This window comes from Terrapene carolina, unplaced genomic scaffold (genome assembly GCF_002925995.2).
Source record: "Terrapene carolina triunguis isolate 2854851 unplaced genomic scaffold, T_m_triunguis-2.0 Scaffold210, whole genome shotgun sequence".
Lineage (NCBI taxonomy): Eukaryota > Metazoa > Chordata > Testudines > Emydidae > Terrapene > Terrapene triunguis.
Window position 1 is genome coordinate 10,128,854 of NW_020664561.1, and position 16,544 is coordinate 10,145,397.

Here is a 16,544-nt window from a genome sequence, read left to right on the forward strand (position 1 = left end):
AGTGGCTCCGGCGCCGAAGGGCCCGTCGAGCCCCGGGACAAGCGCGTCGAGTGAGGAGGAAGGGCTGGAGGAACTGTTGGAACAGCCCTCCACCCCGGACACATTTGAGGCAGCAAAGGACCTCATTGAATTGTCCTCCGAAAGCACACTCCGCGCTAAAGACATTCCGCCGCGACTGCCATCCAAGGGCAAGCCGGCGATGATGCGCCCATCGCGGTCGCCATCTCGGCACCGTTCACGGCGCCGGTCCCGGTCGAGCTCTGCCTCGGTGGACTCCCGGCTTCCCGCCGCGCAACGGGCCACCAAACAGTTAGGCCCCGACGCGAGCGAGGCACCGTCCCAACAGCCCGGCTCAAGCAGGCACCGGGACGCTTCGGTGGCGAGGTTCCCAAGACCATCCTCCCGCAGCCGTTCCCGGTCCCGCGGTCAACGGTACCGTTCCAGGTCCAGATCAGCACGGCGCTACTCATGGTCCCGGTCCCGACGGCACCGCTCCCCGACACCGGACCGGCACCGCCCCACGGCACCGCCGTGGCCCTCTAGGTCGCCGTCCCTAGCGTCGGAAGAGGGCTCGGGCTTTTCCAGCAGATATGGCCGCAGAGGGCACGCCGCTAGAGAGCGCGAGGCCTCTTGGCAACCGCATTGGAGCCATCCTGGACAATGGCCGTTCTGGACTCCGTGGGCCTATCATCAGCAAGGCCCTCCGTCCAGAACCTCGAGATCGGGCCCCTCAGGAGGCCGGTCCCGCTCCCCACGGTGCCGTCCTGCCTCCCGTGCGGAGGCCACGGTCTCCAGACCACCCGACACAGATAGGGCGGACGCGGCACCGAGCCCGGCACCGTCCCTGACTCAGGGCAGGGGACGCACCCCGGAGGGCCACCCCGCTGAGGAGGAGTTACAGGAGGACGAGGACGCTCAAAAGGCCATGACCTCCTCCTCCTCACCGGACGAAGCCGTGGCGGGCACAACAGTGTCCGGCCCTCCCCCTATTGACCACCGGGTGCACCAGGACCTGCTCCGGCGGGTAGCCCTCAACTTGGGACTACAAGCAGAGGAGACGGTTGAACAGGAGGACCCGATGGTGGACATTCTGAGCCCGGAGGGTCCCTCTAGGATCGCGCTCCCGCTCATAAAAACGGTCCAGTCAAACTATAAGACCGTATGGCAAACGCCAGCCTCCTCTGCGCCAACTGCAAAGGGCGTGGAGAGAAAGTACTTTGCCCCGTCCAAGGGGTTTGACTTTCTGTTCTCCCATCCGACCCCATGTTCGCTGGTCGTCTCGGCGGTTAACGAACGGGAAAGGCATGGCCAGCAGGCCCCAGCCCCCAAGGCCAAGGAAGCAAAACGGTTAGACCTATTTGGCAGGAAAGTCTACTCGTCCGGAGGCCTCCAGTTACGGATCGCAAACCAGCAAGCGATCCTGAATAGGCACAACTTTAACTCATGGGCATCAGTGTCCAAGTTCAAGGACGCCTTGCCTCAGGGCTCACAGCCCGAGTTTGCGGCCATAGTGGACGAGGGGAAGGCGGTGGCCAAAACCTCTTTATAGGCCTCGCTTGACTCTGCTGACGCAGCCGCTAGAACAATTACGTCAGGCGTTGTAATGAGACGCTCTGCATGGCTGCAGTCTTCTGGCCTTCCTCCGGAGGTACAAAACACCCTCCAGGACCTGCCATTCGAGGGTTCGGGCTTGTTTTCAGAGCAAACAGATGCCAGACTACATAGCCTCAAGGACTCTCGGGCTACCCTCAAGTCCTTGGGGATGCACACCCCGGTGACACAGAGGAAGCCTTTTAAGCCCCAACCTCCGCAGAGGCAGTACCATCCTCGCCCTCAACAGGAGCCGTACCGCAGACGGGGCAGGGATAACAGGCGTAGACGCAACAATACGCCTAACCAAGGCCAAAGCCAGGGCCAAAACAAACCGCAGCCGGGAAACAAACCAGGGTTTTGAAGCTGCGATCGAGGACAGTGTACCCATCTCCGTTCCGGATCCCCCCCTGTGTTTCGGGGATCGCCTGTCTCGTTTCTACCGTGCTTGGTCCAGTATAACATCAGACCGTTGGGTCCTCCGCACGGTGGAGAAAGGTTATACCCTCCAGTTCTCCTCGCCCCCTCCCTCCCACCCACCAACCCCGTCCCTCTTCAGGGACCCCTCTCACGAGCAACTCCTCATGCAGGAGGTACAGACCCTCCTTTCAGTGGGAGCGGTGGAAGAGGTTCCCCCAGACCTCAGAGGAAAAGGGTTCTACTCGAGATACTTCCTCATTCCCAAAGCAAAAGGGGGCCTCCATCCTATTCTGGACCTTCGCAAGTTAAACAAGTACTTGCTCAAACCACGTTTCCGTATGGTCTCCCTTGGTACCATCATTCCTTCCCTGGATCCGGGGGATTGGTACGCTGCCCTCGATATGAAAGACGCCTACTTTCACATCGCCGTCCGGGCCGCCCACCGGCGATTCCTGCGCTTCACCGTCAACCAGCGCCATTTCCAGTTTACGGTCTTGCCCTTCGGCCTGGCAACGGCCCCGCGCGTTTTTACAAAATGCATGTCAGTGGTAGTGGCCTTTCTTCGAAAAAGAAGGATGCGCGTCTACCCGTACCTGGACGATTGGCTCCTAGCGGGCCGGTCGGAGGCGGAGGTTCGCACCCACGTGGCACTGGCGCTGCAATTATTCCGAGAACTCGGCCTGTTGGTCAATGTGCCCAAGTCTTCACTAGTCCCCACACAGAGGCTGGACTTCATAGGGGCAGTCCTGGACTCGGTGGCGGCACGGGTGAGTCTTCCCGTATCGCGATTCCTGGCTATCCAGGAGGCCGTGACCTCCATTTAGTGATTCCCCACGACCACGGCCAGATGTTGCTTACAACTCTTGGGGCACATGGCAGCATGCACGCACGTAGTCGGGCTCGCCCGCCTCAGACTCCGGCCTCTGCAGCTGTGGTTGGCCCAGGTATATCGCCCCAACAGAGACCCATTGGACATGGTCGTCACGATCCCAGCTCGAGTATCGGGCGCCCTCTGTTGGTGGCTCGATCAACAGCAGGTTTGCGCGGGGGTCCCGTTCGCCGCCCCACAACCAGTTCTGACGTTAGTAACAGACGCGTCGGACCTGGGTTGGGGGGCGCACCTAGGAGACCAGCGCACTCAGGGCTTGTGGTCCAGGGAGGAACGGTTGCTTCACATCAACCTGAAGGAGCTGAGGGCGGTTCGCCTCGCCTGCCAGACCTTTCACGCTACCATAAGAGGACACAGCGTGTCGGTTCTGACGGACAACACTACCGCTATGTTTTACATAAACAAGCAGGGCGGGTCCCGGTCCTCTCCCCTCTGTCACGAGGCTCTCCTCCTCTGGGACTTCTGCATAGCCCATTCAGTGCTCCTTCGGGCGGCATATCTTCCCGGGATCCAGAACGGGCTGGCGGACCGTCTCAGCCGGTCCTATCTCATGCACGAGTGGAGGCTGAGACGAGACATCCTCCGTTCTATCTTCCTGAGGTGGGGGTTTCCCCAGGTGGACCTGTTTGCCAACAAGGACAACAGCCAGTGCCCGCAATTTTGCTCATTCCAGAACCGCAGTCCGGGCTCAATGGCGGACGCCTTTGCAATCCCGTGGGGCGGAAGCCTGAGGTACGCCTTCCCCCCATTACCACTCATCCACAGGGTCCTCCTAAAAACCCGCAGGGACAGGGCGACAGTCATTCTCATCGCCGCGGCGTGGCCACGCCAACACTGGTTCACAACTCTGTTGGAACTGTCCGTGACCACTCCGATAGCCCTCCCCCTCCATCACGACCTCATCACCCAAGATCGGGGTCGCCTGCTCCACCCGAACCTGCTGTCGCTGCATCTCACGGCATGGCTTCTCTCTGGCTAAGTGATGTGGAGCACAGATGTTCTCACGAGGTCCAGCAAATCCTCCTTGGTAGTAGGAAACCCTCCACAAGGGCAACCTACCTTGCCAAGTGGAAGCGCTTCTCCCTGTGGTGTGAGCCTCAACACTCCCAGCCCTTGCAGGCCTCGATACCACTGATTCTGGATTACTTGCTGCACCTCAAGCGTCAAGGCCTCGCCCCCGCTTCTATTAAGGTGCATCTGGCCGCCATATCAGCGTTCCACCCTGGGGAATCGGGGAGATCCGTGTTCTCCAATCCCACTGTAGTCCGATTCCTCAAGGGGCTGGAGAGGGTGTTCCCCTACTCGCGCCCTCCTACACCCCCGTGGAACCTCAATCTGGTCCTCACTAAGCTCATGGGGCCACCTTTTGAACCCCTGGCCTCTTGCTCCCTCACGCACCTTTCATGGAAGGTCGCGTTTCTCGTGGCCATCACCTCGGCTAGGAGGGTATCGGAATTGAGGGCCCTCATCTCGGAGCCTCCTTATACCGTCTTTTATAAAGATAAGGTGCAGCTTAGGCCTCACCCTAAATTCCTCCCAAAGGTGGTCACGAATTTTCACATGGGGCAGGACATTTGTTTACCGGTGTTCTTCCCCAAGCCCCATACGGACCCAAGCCATCGCAGCCTACATACCCTGGATGTTCGGCGGGCCTTGGCTTTTTATCTGGACCGTACCAGGCCTTTCCGTAAATCGACTCAGCTGTTCGTGGCCGTTGCGGAACGGATGAAGGGCCAGCCTATTTCGACGCAGCGCCTGTCGGCATGGATCGTGCTTTGTATACGTACGTGCTATGAGCTCGCCAACATGCCTGCACCTCAGATCAGGGCTCACTCCACTAGGGCCCAGGCGTCCTCGACGGCCTTCTTGGCACAGGTCCCGCTCCAGGAGATCTGCAGGGCAGCCACCTGGTCGTCAGTGCATACCTTCACAGCCCATTACGCGGTCCACCATCAGACCAGAGATGACGCGATGGTCGGCAGGGCGGTGCTTCAATCAGTTATTCCTTGACTCCTACCCTCCTCCAATGGTAAGCTTGTGAGTCACCTAATGTGGAATGGACGTGAACAAGCACTCGAAGAAGAAAAGACGGTTACTTACCTTCTGTAACTGTTGTTCTTCGAGATGTGTTGTTCACGTCCATTCCACTTCCCACCCTCCTTCCCCTCTGTCGGAGTCACCGGCAAGAAGGAACTGAGGGAGGGTCGGGCCGGCAGGGATATATATACGCGAGGGCGGGGCGCCGCTCTGGCGGGAAGGGAGACCCTGCGGGCCCGACGGGAGCCGCTGAGGGAAAAGTTTCCGACGATTCGTGCACGCGGCGCGCGTACACCTAATGTGGAATGGACGTGAACAACACATCTCGAAGAACAACAGTTACAGAAGGTAAGTAACCGTCTTTTGCTTGGGGGATGACAGGAAGATTCCTAAACAAATACACAGGAATCCAGAGGCCTTCTCCTCGCTGCCAAAGCCTGCTGTAAAGAAAGAACACTGCCACGGTGCTGTGAAGGCCACCAGGCTCAGAGAATAACAGGTCCACGGGCAGGAGGCCACTGCGAAGGAGAGCTCTATCCCAGGAGCCAGCAGCAGTGGCACCCCAGCCCATCTTAACAGCCGCCATAACAGGGCAGAGTGGGAGTGGTGGGTTCTCAGGTAACTGGGCCCTGAACCATTTGGGATTTTGTAGATGAGAGTAAACGTCCTGGAGGAGAATGAGCAGTGAGTGCAAAGCATGGCACACTAGGGTTATATGCTCATGGCAGCCTGTCCCGCTTAGGAGGCGGACAGCCCAATCCTGCGCCAGCCATAGCTTCCAGTGTAATGCCTTGCCGTTATTGGCATGGGTAAGTGTCCGATGTTGACCCCAGTGACTGAGCCAAGAGAGGATAATGGCCCTACTGTTTCTGCCAGCTGTGGACGTTTTCCTATAGCTTAAGGGGTGGTGGCCTGTGTTTTTTGGAGTGGAAGGGCCAGAACCCTGTGTGATTTCTGTGATAAGCGTATCCTCTGCTGCACAGGAATTCATTCCGCTGGCTGATTTCAAGGACAGCGTGAAGGAAGGTCTATTCACTTGGAGTGGGATTTGCAAAGCTGCCTACGGGAATAAAACTAATGGGAACCGAACTTCCAAATCCTCTAGGTGCCTTAGACAGCCTCAGCCTAAATTCCTTTCAGCCCCTGCCTGTCTCCAGTCTCTGTTGCTTCCGTCCACCACAGGCGCTGACACTGGAGCCGTCCCCTCACTCTCCAATAGGGTAGATATAAGATGCCAGAGCGGCTGAGCAGCAGATGGGTGGATGAGCATTTGAGGCGCTGGCCAAAGAATGATTTGCATTCAACGCAGCCCTGAGATGGCCCAGGAAATCCAGACTGTAATGAACTGCACCCCTTCAAGTGGGACATCTGATGTCTCCAGCTCCCTGTGTTGTCCAAATACTACAGGGGACTGAAGTAGACCATGAAAGGGGAAGAAAGGTGGATGTGGGGAAAATGAAATGGAAAGAGTTAGCAGGATAGGGGCTGGAAGCACTTCAGAAAGGCCACGGTGGGCAAACAAGGACAGACTAGTCCAGGAGCCATCCGAGTGCACCAGGGCACAGGGCCATCTTACATTAGCTGGGTATGAGCATGGGCTTTAGCTCTTAAGCCATAGATTCCCCATCCCAGACAAAATACAAATGTCCTGCCATAAAGCAGGGGAAAGAAAACATAGGCTGACAAACAGACTCCCATGTATTTACATCTCTAATAGCAGCAATAAAGATTTACACCCCATTAGCTTGGGGCTGGGTGGTTGTGTTTTTTTTTTTTTTTTGTCCCTCTACTATTACAAGGGGAGAGAGGCAGAAATCCAGTGACCCAGCTTTTCTGTCTTTTAGTTTACCAATAAGCAACCCCCCCCCCTCCTTTTAGACTTGGAATCTTTGAATCTCCTGCCATTGGCAGATAATGTGAGCTTTCGGCTGATTTACGGCAGTCCCTCTTGGCGTCGGTGCAGTGGATCCTCTGCTCCAAGTCCTGGCCACTCTAATACACATCTGGGCGCTAGCCAAACTCCCTGCTGCATGGTTCGTGGAGCTTTAGAGACCGACATTCATGCCTTTCACATCAAACGCAGCTCCTGCAGGCCTCATAAGTCTTCCCTGCGGCCTTCACCTTCTGCCCATTAAACATCTGCTTGAAACACTTGATTTTTGATTTTATTTTCCTTGGGCTCCGGGTTCCCCTGCTAATCCTAAGTAAATGTCGCTCTCCGAGATCAGAAGGAATCAAGGTGTTTTTATTGCACAGCGAAGTTTAGGGCTACGGGTTTTAAAAGTCTTTCCCCCCACCTCTCCCTCCCAGCACCTTTCTGGTAACAGGCTGCTTAGCATTCCTGGGTCAGCAGTATCAGCACTGGTATAGCTGCCACCTTCTACCTCGGGGTCAGGGAAGGACAACCCTATTGGGAAGTAGCCTGAAATGGGAGATTTGCCTTGGGCGGGTCCCCGAAGATATGAGTTATTGTTTAGGATTCGAAGGATGTGCCTTTTTCACACTGGCAGTGGGTGGGGTGCATCCGGTGCCAAACTCTTTCCTATCCCTGGAATATTCCATTGCTTAGGAGGAAAGTCAGCCTGCTCCTGATAAGCCCCTGCGTTAGTAATCTATGGCAGATGTAGTTCAGATCCAGCGGGCAGAGAGCTGCAGTGTTGGCAACCAGCTCCATTCCCCCTCCCGGTTCCGTCTAACAAAGCGTGATTTTCCCCTGTGTGGTTTGGGCAGACTGGCAGGCAGCTGGAAGCCCCAGTGTGTTAATTCTAGCACCACATCAAAGCGAGAAGGCGAGTGATGAGTAAGGATCTCACTCACCACACAGCACACCTGTGCAAATCCCACATTCCTTAGGCATGTTGCAGGCTCCCAGCCCTTTCGATACTAAGGGCGTGTCTACGTGGCGAGTTACTGTGCCGTAAGCCAGAGCGAGACTGCAGCACTGCAGAGTCACACCTTGGGTTGTTGAGAGGCAACTCACCATATTGACAAGACCTCTGGCTCTCTCTTTATGGAGTTACCTTGCTTCTGCTGAAGGGCCCTTGGATGCATTTTTGAAGAGCAACAGTGACATACAGTGGCTGGATCAGTTATTCCCAGGTGTTTGTCTAGTGAGTGTATCACGTCGCTGTCCAAGCCCAAAGGGATGCTTGTTTAAAGGACATTGCTGAATGATTGAGGCCCAGTTTATGAAGCCCCTTCATAGCCTTTCTCACAGGATTTATTTATACTACAATCAGCTTTAGCTCCCCTATGAGACACTGCCACTTGCTGAAATGCTATAGTAGAAAAACAGGGCTAGATTGTAGCTGTAAGGTCATGCCACACGAAGCATTATGCAAGAGGCATACAGAATGGGCCAGACTGACTCTCCTGTAGCTCTTTTGCTGATACAAAACCTAGCATCACCTTTTGCCAGTGCAACCTGATGCTGTCAGGACACACTGCACTGGTGAGGGCAGCCAAATAGGAATGCAACCTGCTGAAATAGCTATATCAGTGGCAAGACTTTTGCCATAAAACTTCGTAGTGTAGACAAGGCCTCAGAGGCACAATTTAGTCCCTGCACTGCAACTGATGGAAAGCGGCTATGCACTGCCCCTTATCTGAGCTGGACTGTAAGGTGCTGATTCGACCTTTTGTCTCCTGCCACTATTTCTGCCACACACAATGGCTCCCCTGCTTTTCAGATCCTATAATCACACTAAAGATGTGCAAGGAAATTAAAACTAGCTGGCTGGCTGCCTATTGTGTCCTAGAAACTTTTAGCTGCTGCCTCCTAGGACTGTGTCTGCTGGAGGTGAGGGGTGGAGAAGGGAAAAAAGTGGGGGATCGGTCCTGGACAATGAAAATCATCATTAAACTTGTAGAAAAGTCCAACAGTAAAGGAGTATGACCAGTAAAAAATCTGGGAAACTTACAAGTGGTCAAAAGATTGCAGAGCAGGGTCAGCCAAGAATAATTAAACATTGAATTTAATAAAGATCCTGTCTGCAATTATATTAGCTAGGGTAAAACTCACCAGAGCTACCACTCCTAATGCATCAAGGGGTGTAAACTCATTCGTGGCTGGAGTCACAAAGACTTTTCTCCCCCATGATATGAGTACTGCTCAGTTGTCCCAGTGCATCGTGGGGTTTTTATGCCTTCCTGTGAAGTATGTGGTATGTAGATGGTTGCCAGTAGTAGAATACTTGAGTAAATGGACTGTTGTTCTGTACATTTTTCTTTTTCATTATTTTTTTGGCAAGGATTTAAATGTTATATTGTTTTAGCAATACAAGCTGATATGGGTCTGTTCTGGTATGGCAATTTCTATACCAGAAAGATATTTACAAATTGGATGGAGTACAGAGGAGAGCCACAAAAATGATAAAGAGGCCAGAGGGATTTACTGATGAGGTACATTTGAATGAGCTAAGTATATATCGCTTGGCTACCGGATAGGGCACGGAGATGGAGTGCACATATCAGAAGGGTTTGAGCAGCATGAAGGGGGAAGAATTGTTAGGGTGGCACAAGGGGAAATAGCTGGGAGAGGGCAAGGGGATGAAATTGAGGAATGGAAAAATTCAGCTAGAGAAGGAAAAGTTTCCTGATAGTGAGATCTGTTAAACTGGCCTAATCTCTCAATTTAAGTGAAGGAAGTACCACGACTTTGGACATTTAAACCTGTACTGGGCAAAGCACTGGGAAATGTGCTGTAGGAAGCAGTGCTACATAGGGAAAGGCCTGGATAATTAAGGCTCTGATTAAGCAACACAGCGAACTCATGCTGAAATCAAGGTGAGTTCAGCACATGCTGACAGGTAAGAGTTTTGCTGAACTGGGATGGATTTAAGCATGTGATTAAGTGTGTTGCTGAAGTGGGGCCTAAATGAGTTGGAGCCTGATCCAGCAAATCACCTAAGCATGTGCTTAACTTTCAGCGCGTGCTTAAACCCTGGGGCTCAAGCAGAGGTTTCAGTGCTTTGCTGAATGGAGGCCTTAATGTCGTTTCTCTGATTCTATGCTCAGACCTAGGCAGCTCTATGTGCAGAACTATGTGTTATTCAATATTGATTATGATTTGCAATCCTAGTAACAAAAGCTTCCAAACATCCACTCAAATTTGCATGCAGGAGGTATTGTTGCTCTCTTCTCCACTCCCCTCCGCTCCCTTTCCCTTCTCCTGGCCCCCACTGCACTTGATCAGCAGGTGTTGTGGATTTAAACACCGTTCCAGCCAGGAGCTTAATGTGAACTTCCTGTAGTCCAGGGGAAAAGGCGTAAGCTGAAGCCACAGAACTAACAGCGCCCCCTTTCATAGGTGAGCATTTGCGGCTTTGGGGTTGCTCTTTGGGTGTGCGGTACAGTAACTGTCTTGTTCGTGTGTTCCCCAGAAAGTTATTGAAGATCCACTGCCTGGAAAGTGGAGTCTGGGAGGAAGGCAGCTGCGTCCCAGTGCTGTGTGAGCCGCCCCCTCCTGTCTTTGAGGGGATGTATAAGTGCACCCATGGCTTTGAGCTGGACACCCAATGCGTGCTCAGCTGCAACCCGCAGAGCAAAAGGGTAAGAATGACTTCTTTAAGGGGGAATGCAAGAGCACAGCAAGCCAGCTGGAGGACACCTCGGCAACCTTGTTTGGGTATGGCTTTGAGCTGACCTGAAAGCAGCGTGGCTGGCTAACGAGATGCGTTGCAAAGGATATTCCGTGCCCTAGTTCTGAATTTATTTGGTGTACTTGGTGCAATCAGCGTCTAGGGTGGGATTTCCTTGGGAGCCTGCCAGAGACATTTGCACTGGAGTCTTGCAGGTGGATAGAGGAATTTTTCTCTCTGTCAGTTCAGTAGAAACTAGGACCTCAATCATGTGAACACTTAGCCATGTGCAACTCATGTGTGTTAAAGTTAAGTATGTGTGTTTAGTGAGCAACTGGGGCCAAAGTAAAGGAGAACCAGAAACAGGCCCTGATTCAGCCAAGTACTGAAGTTTGAAGGGGAGTTAAGCATGTGCTTAAAGTTAAGTACATGCTTAAAGGCTTTGCTGAAATGAAGTTTGGATTTCTGTGCTTGGCTTGAATGGACATCAAGACAATTCCTGGGAATTAGAGCAGAACCTGGCCTGGATTTCCTGGCCTATCTGGGACAGACGCTGGTGCCTGCATCAGAAACCAGCATCTACCACAATGCTCTGCTACTGACCCAATCTGTCTCCTGGAAAAGGGGGACATGAACCAATATACAAACCCATAGCAAAGCTGAAAATGAGCAATATTTCATGACTTATCTGGCTGTTTAGCACAATAGCTATAGGATCCACACCTCAGTCGTCTTGCTACGCTGCTTTATTTTGTTGAAGTGTTGTGCACATGTGTGCGCACACAAACCATAGGGGCCGGATGGGTTAAGAACGCTAAAATGGGGCACCTTGGCTCCTGGTGTAGGAGAGTGGGAGGCAAGTTTGTATCCTAATTTTGTTCCATTCCAAACTGAGCCCCATGCATTACCCAGCCCTAGGCAACAAGACCTGCAATACTGAATTATTCAGTATAAAATAATTCAACAAGCTCAACTTCAACCCAATAGGTATTTAAGAAATGTAGGCCTCTCTTCTGTTCACAAAATGTCTGCAAAGCCATCATAATTTATTTTAAAGGTTAGTTTGTCATTTACAGTTCAACAAATAGTTTTGCAAAGAATTTTTTGCCTATATTGATATGCACACTGGTCATGGTAAGCATTTCCTAGCTGTTACTGATGCCCAAAGACTGTCTCCCTAACTCATGTGGCACTGGTCTGTCCCTTAATTGGGTGACCTAGACGTTGGTCTACACTTCAGAGCACAGTATAGAACTTTTTGTGCGCTGTAGCAGGATCCACACAGCGAGTCAGTGTGCGGCAAGCTAGTGCGCTGTAGATCCACACTCTGGCTTGCCACGTGCTAACTCGCTGTGTAGACAAGCCCTCAATAAACAAGAGGAGCCAACGTTGTCTGCAGACATTCAGAATCGTTTGTTGAATCTGGCATCCAACTAATGGAGAGCCTTACAGAATGGGTTGAGTGCATTTCCATTGCAGAGCCCCAGGAATGTTTCTTTGCACTGGTATTTGCAATGCTCTCTGCCAATGTTCTTGCAAATGAAAATTTACTCGCTCGAATGCTCATGAAGGAGCAGAAGTACTGAGCTGCTTACTGACATTTGATCTGTTGGCCAGGTAACCTGCTATCACCTGATCCCTGGCCTCAAAGCCATCCCTGGGAGATGAATTTCTAGGTTCAGGTGGCACTGAGGCCAGCTTCCCTTGGAGGGCCAGCCAACTCTGTGACAGCCTGATGCAGATGTAGCATTGGCAGCTGCTCTGCAGATTCTATTTATTTTGGTATATTTGGGGTTTGCAGTTAGCCTGTAAGCACCTGGCCTGGGATTCCTTTCTTTCCCATCCACTTGTAGGAAATCTCAGGTCTGTTGTCAATGTCTTTGTAATGCAATGGTTTTCATGGGCTCTCATAGACTTTAAGACCTGAAGGGACCATCGTGATCCTCTAGTCCAGGGGTCGGCAACCTTTCAGAAGTGGTGTGCCGAGTCTTCATTTATTAACTCTAATTTAAGGTTTTGCGTGCCAGTAATACATCTTCATGTTTTTAGAAGATCTTTCTATAAGTCTATAATATATAACTAAACTATTGTTGTATGTAAAGTAAATAAGGTTTTTAAAATGTTTAAAAAACTTCATTTAAAATTAAATTAAAATGTAGAGCCCCCCGGACTGGTGGCCAGGACCTGGGCATTGTGAATGCCACTGAAAATCAGCTTGTGTGCCGCCTTCGGCACGCGTGCCATAGGTTACCTACCCCTGCTCTAGTCTGACCTCCTGCACAGCACAGGTCACAGAACCTCGCCCACCCACTCCTGCAATAGGTCCATAACCTCTGGCTGAGTTACTGTGAGGACCAATAAAACCCAACACCTGGGAGTCAGCTAATGGGTCACAAGTGGAGCTAAGCTCACTCTCCCAAAAGGGCCAGTCCACCCAGCAACAGTCACACACTCTTGTAATACTCATGGAAGAAAATAATTTGTACTGTCAACAATTCTGCTTGTTTTTAAATGAAAGGTTAATAACTTTTCATTTAAAAGGTTAGAAGCAGTTGAAAAGTCCCTTTTAAGCATGCCCTGGGAGCATTACTAATGTTTTAGCAGAGCTTAGCAGAACCCTGATTGGTTTGTGACATACTCTGTGGCAAGGGGCTTGCTCAAGGAGAGGAGCTGCTCACTGATCAGCTGCTGCTGGGGCAATTTGCAGAAGGACTGTTGCAAGTGTCTCATCGAAATACATGTGGCGAATTTCCTGTGATGGGATCAGATTGCAATTTGGAACAGTTTGCTTTATAAGCATTTGGTACTGGCCATCATAGATTGGATTCCCCATTTTGGCATAACTTATAAAAGGCTGCATGCATCCTGCTCTCCCTGTAGTCGATGGAGAATTTTGCCTTTGATTACAGTGGGAGAAGGGTCATCCTAAACTTCATTTTGTGAAATTGATGTTAGTGGGGAAAGGGATAATATGATTTAAATGGGCTCCAGTGGGAGGCAGGTTATACTTTCTGGTATAACTACATGTGGCTAGAGCAAGGGGAATAGACACAAAAGCCATTGCAGAGCCTCTTGTACTGGTTGTACAGTGCAGTAATGTGGATTCTTCTCTCTTTGCTTTTCTAGGTTCCTATCCTTTGCACTAAAGAAGGCTTATGGACAGAGGAGTTTAAATTGTGTGAGAACCTGCAAGGCAATTGCCCTCCACCTCCAGAGCTGAATTTAGTGGAGTACAAGTGTGAACAAGGCTATGGCATTGGTACGGGCAAAAAAGGATGTTGATTTCTGATCCAAACCCGCTTCTCTTGGAACAGGCTGTTTGTTGAGTCAGCCGGGTCTATTGCGGTCCCACAGGACTAAGTGAAAGGTCATGTTGACTCTTTTGCTGCTCCAGAAACATTTAAATTTATGACAAAGTTCCATTTTGTTTTTAGTCTTCTGTCTGCACATAAAGCCAGTTGGGCGGTTTATGGATGTACATAACATCTGGCCATGTTAGCAGAAGAGCTTTAATCCTAATGCTGGCTTCGGGATAAGGATGTGTAGTTTCATGAGGCGAAGGAATATGTCAGCAAGGCAAACCACAGCCGTTTGCAGTATTCGTCCACCTTTTGCAGTTGTTTTCACTGTGAGTGGTTGTGGTGGTGATGGTGGTAATTCCTAGAGGGATGACCTGAGTTACCTGGCATGTGAAACTAGGCAATTTTACTCTTCATGGGTCCATGCAAACTGTTTCTTTCGTCTAAATCCACTTGGGTTTATATCCCTCCCGCTTTAAAGCAACACTCAATCATAGCTGCCACATTGCACTTGGCTTTGTGTCTAAATGGAGTGTTAACGCAAAACCCACATAGTTTTTAGTGCAAAACCGTAAATCACCCAAGTTTGATCAAAACTGGGCCCAGGCTGGTGAAAAAGGCCCATTAAGTTTAGCAAAACTTCTGACAAGCCTGGTATGAGTTTGGGGCATGTGATGAAACCCAGGCATTTTCCCATGGCTGCAGGCTCCATTAGGAACATTTTGCATAGCTGTAATTTGATTTTTTAAATTCTTTATTAAATTTAAGAAATAAAAAGATCAAGGGCTAGATCCACAAAGGAATTTAGGCACCAAACTGCTACTGTAGGCTCCTATATTCAAAAGTTAGATCCTCAGAAACCGTGCTCAGCTGTCACATAACCCTTTAGGTACCTAAATTTCCAAGCCACCTAAGTTTCCACCAGGGAAGTGCCCTAGGTGCCTACATTTCCACCAGTGGGTATGCACACAGTCATCTATATCATGATGGAACCAAGCTGGTGGGCACCTCAGCCCCGGTGGGATTCTCAAAGTAGGCATTCCCCCTGTGCTTCACCTGTGGGGCCAATCCTGTCGATGTGCTCACAGGCAGCCTCTCAGCATACCTGCCGGATCAAGCCCCCCACAAAACATGGCAGCAGTTGTGACCCTGCAGCCCACGGTCAAATCCTCAGCCTGCCTGATTCAGATCACGGATGTGAACCTCCCAGGCGAGTGCCCTACCCACTGGGATAGGTCTCTTTGGTTGAAGCTTTTCTGCTTTGTGTGAAGTGCTTTAAATAGTCATCAGAGCGGGGACCGGAACCTGGGTCTCTCCGAAGCCTGCCTGAACTGCTGGGCTGTCGAATCGTTCTCACTCTCTCTGGCCTGATGACTGCTGAAAGTATTTCCTACCAAGTGGAGCAGCTCCCCCAGGAGAGATGGAGGACTATGCCAGAATACGCTGTAGTCCAGTGGTAGGGCACTTACCTGGGAAATGCAGACCTGGGGTCAAGTCGCTGCTCCACATCCGGCAGAGGGGGGATTTGATCCCAGCTCTCCCACAGCCTGGATCAGTGCTCCAGCCACTGCACTATAGTGCATAAGGCAGCTGCCACCACCGCTGTTTATTGTGAGATTGGGCTGGCCCGGCTTAGGTACCTACCTGCAGGAGTAGGTTCATGGCTCTGAATCAGAAGTGGAGACAGGTGCCTGCCTCCAGCCAAGAGGGTCTTAGGCCACACGCCTCTCCTCAGCACGTCCTGCTAGCTCTCTTACAGGGCTCCCTGCTCAGCTTGGCTTTTGAGGACCCTGTCTTAGGTGTCAAACTCTCCCCGTGCATTGCATAGGGAACCTGGACACCTAACTCAGGGCAGTAAATTCCACCGGGTGGCAAGTGGCCTAAACGTTAGGCACTGCCAGACTGAGCCTAAGTCTGTGGATCCAGCCCCAACAGTGCAAACACACTGAGATATTGCCTGAACTTATCAAAACATGTTAGAGAGACAGTGCCATCTAGTGGAAAACACTTTGGCCTGATGCTCAGAATACCTGGGTTCTAGTCCCACCTCTGCCGCTGACTCGCTGTGCGACCTTACGCAGATGACTGCACCTCTCTTTGCCTCAGTTTCTCCTCCCACCCTTCCTCTGTCTTGTCTATTTAGATTGTAAGCTCTCTGGCCCAGGGATGGCCTCTTGTGATGTGTTTGTACAATGCTCAGTATGATGGGGCCCTGACCTCAGCTGGGGCCTTTAGGCATTATTGTCACAATAATAATAGTTGCTGTTAGTTGATATAATAACAGTACAAAGAGACCCAAAGCAATCACAGTAAAATAAACTGAATAACACTAATATCCTCCTCCCCCCAAAACACAAATATTCCCTCCAGCCTTCAGAAACAACACACAGAGCAGACAAGCTGAGCCATCCCAAAGCTCCCCTGGTTTGGAATGCCCTGGTATATGGAAGAGTAAACTGCCTCTATCCGTGGCATTATGTAAATGGACATTGGTCATAACATTTGTACAACAATGAAAGCTGCTGCATTAACCTTAAAGCATCACAGTAAAGATCCCATGTACAGATCAGTGCCTTCAAAAGAGAGTTCATCTTGTGTCTTACTCCTGGGGGAATTCTGTGCCAATTTTTTTTTTTAATTCTGCACACAACATTTTAAAATTCTGCAAAATGCTGCATATTTTATTTGTCAAAATAACACTATATAATCCACACCAGTTTCAATTATACC

General features: G+C 51.0%; 1 protein-coding gene across 1 annotated transcript in view; it reads left to right on the forward strand.

Annotated features, from left to right (window-relative positions):
- Positions 1-16,544, forward strand: part of LOC112107426 (pappalysin-2) — a 168,270-nt gene that overhangs the window by 104,295 nt on the left and 47,431 nt on the right. The window contains exons 16-17 of the mRNA XM_024201120.1: positions 10,318-10,486; positions 13,642-13,774. Coding sequence (XP_024056888.1) covers positions 10,318-10,486; positions 13,642-13,774 — 302 coding nt within the window. The remainder of the gene's footprint in view (positions 1-10,317; positions 10,487-13,641; positions 13,775-16,544) is intronic.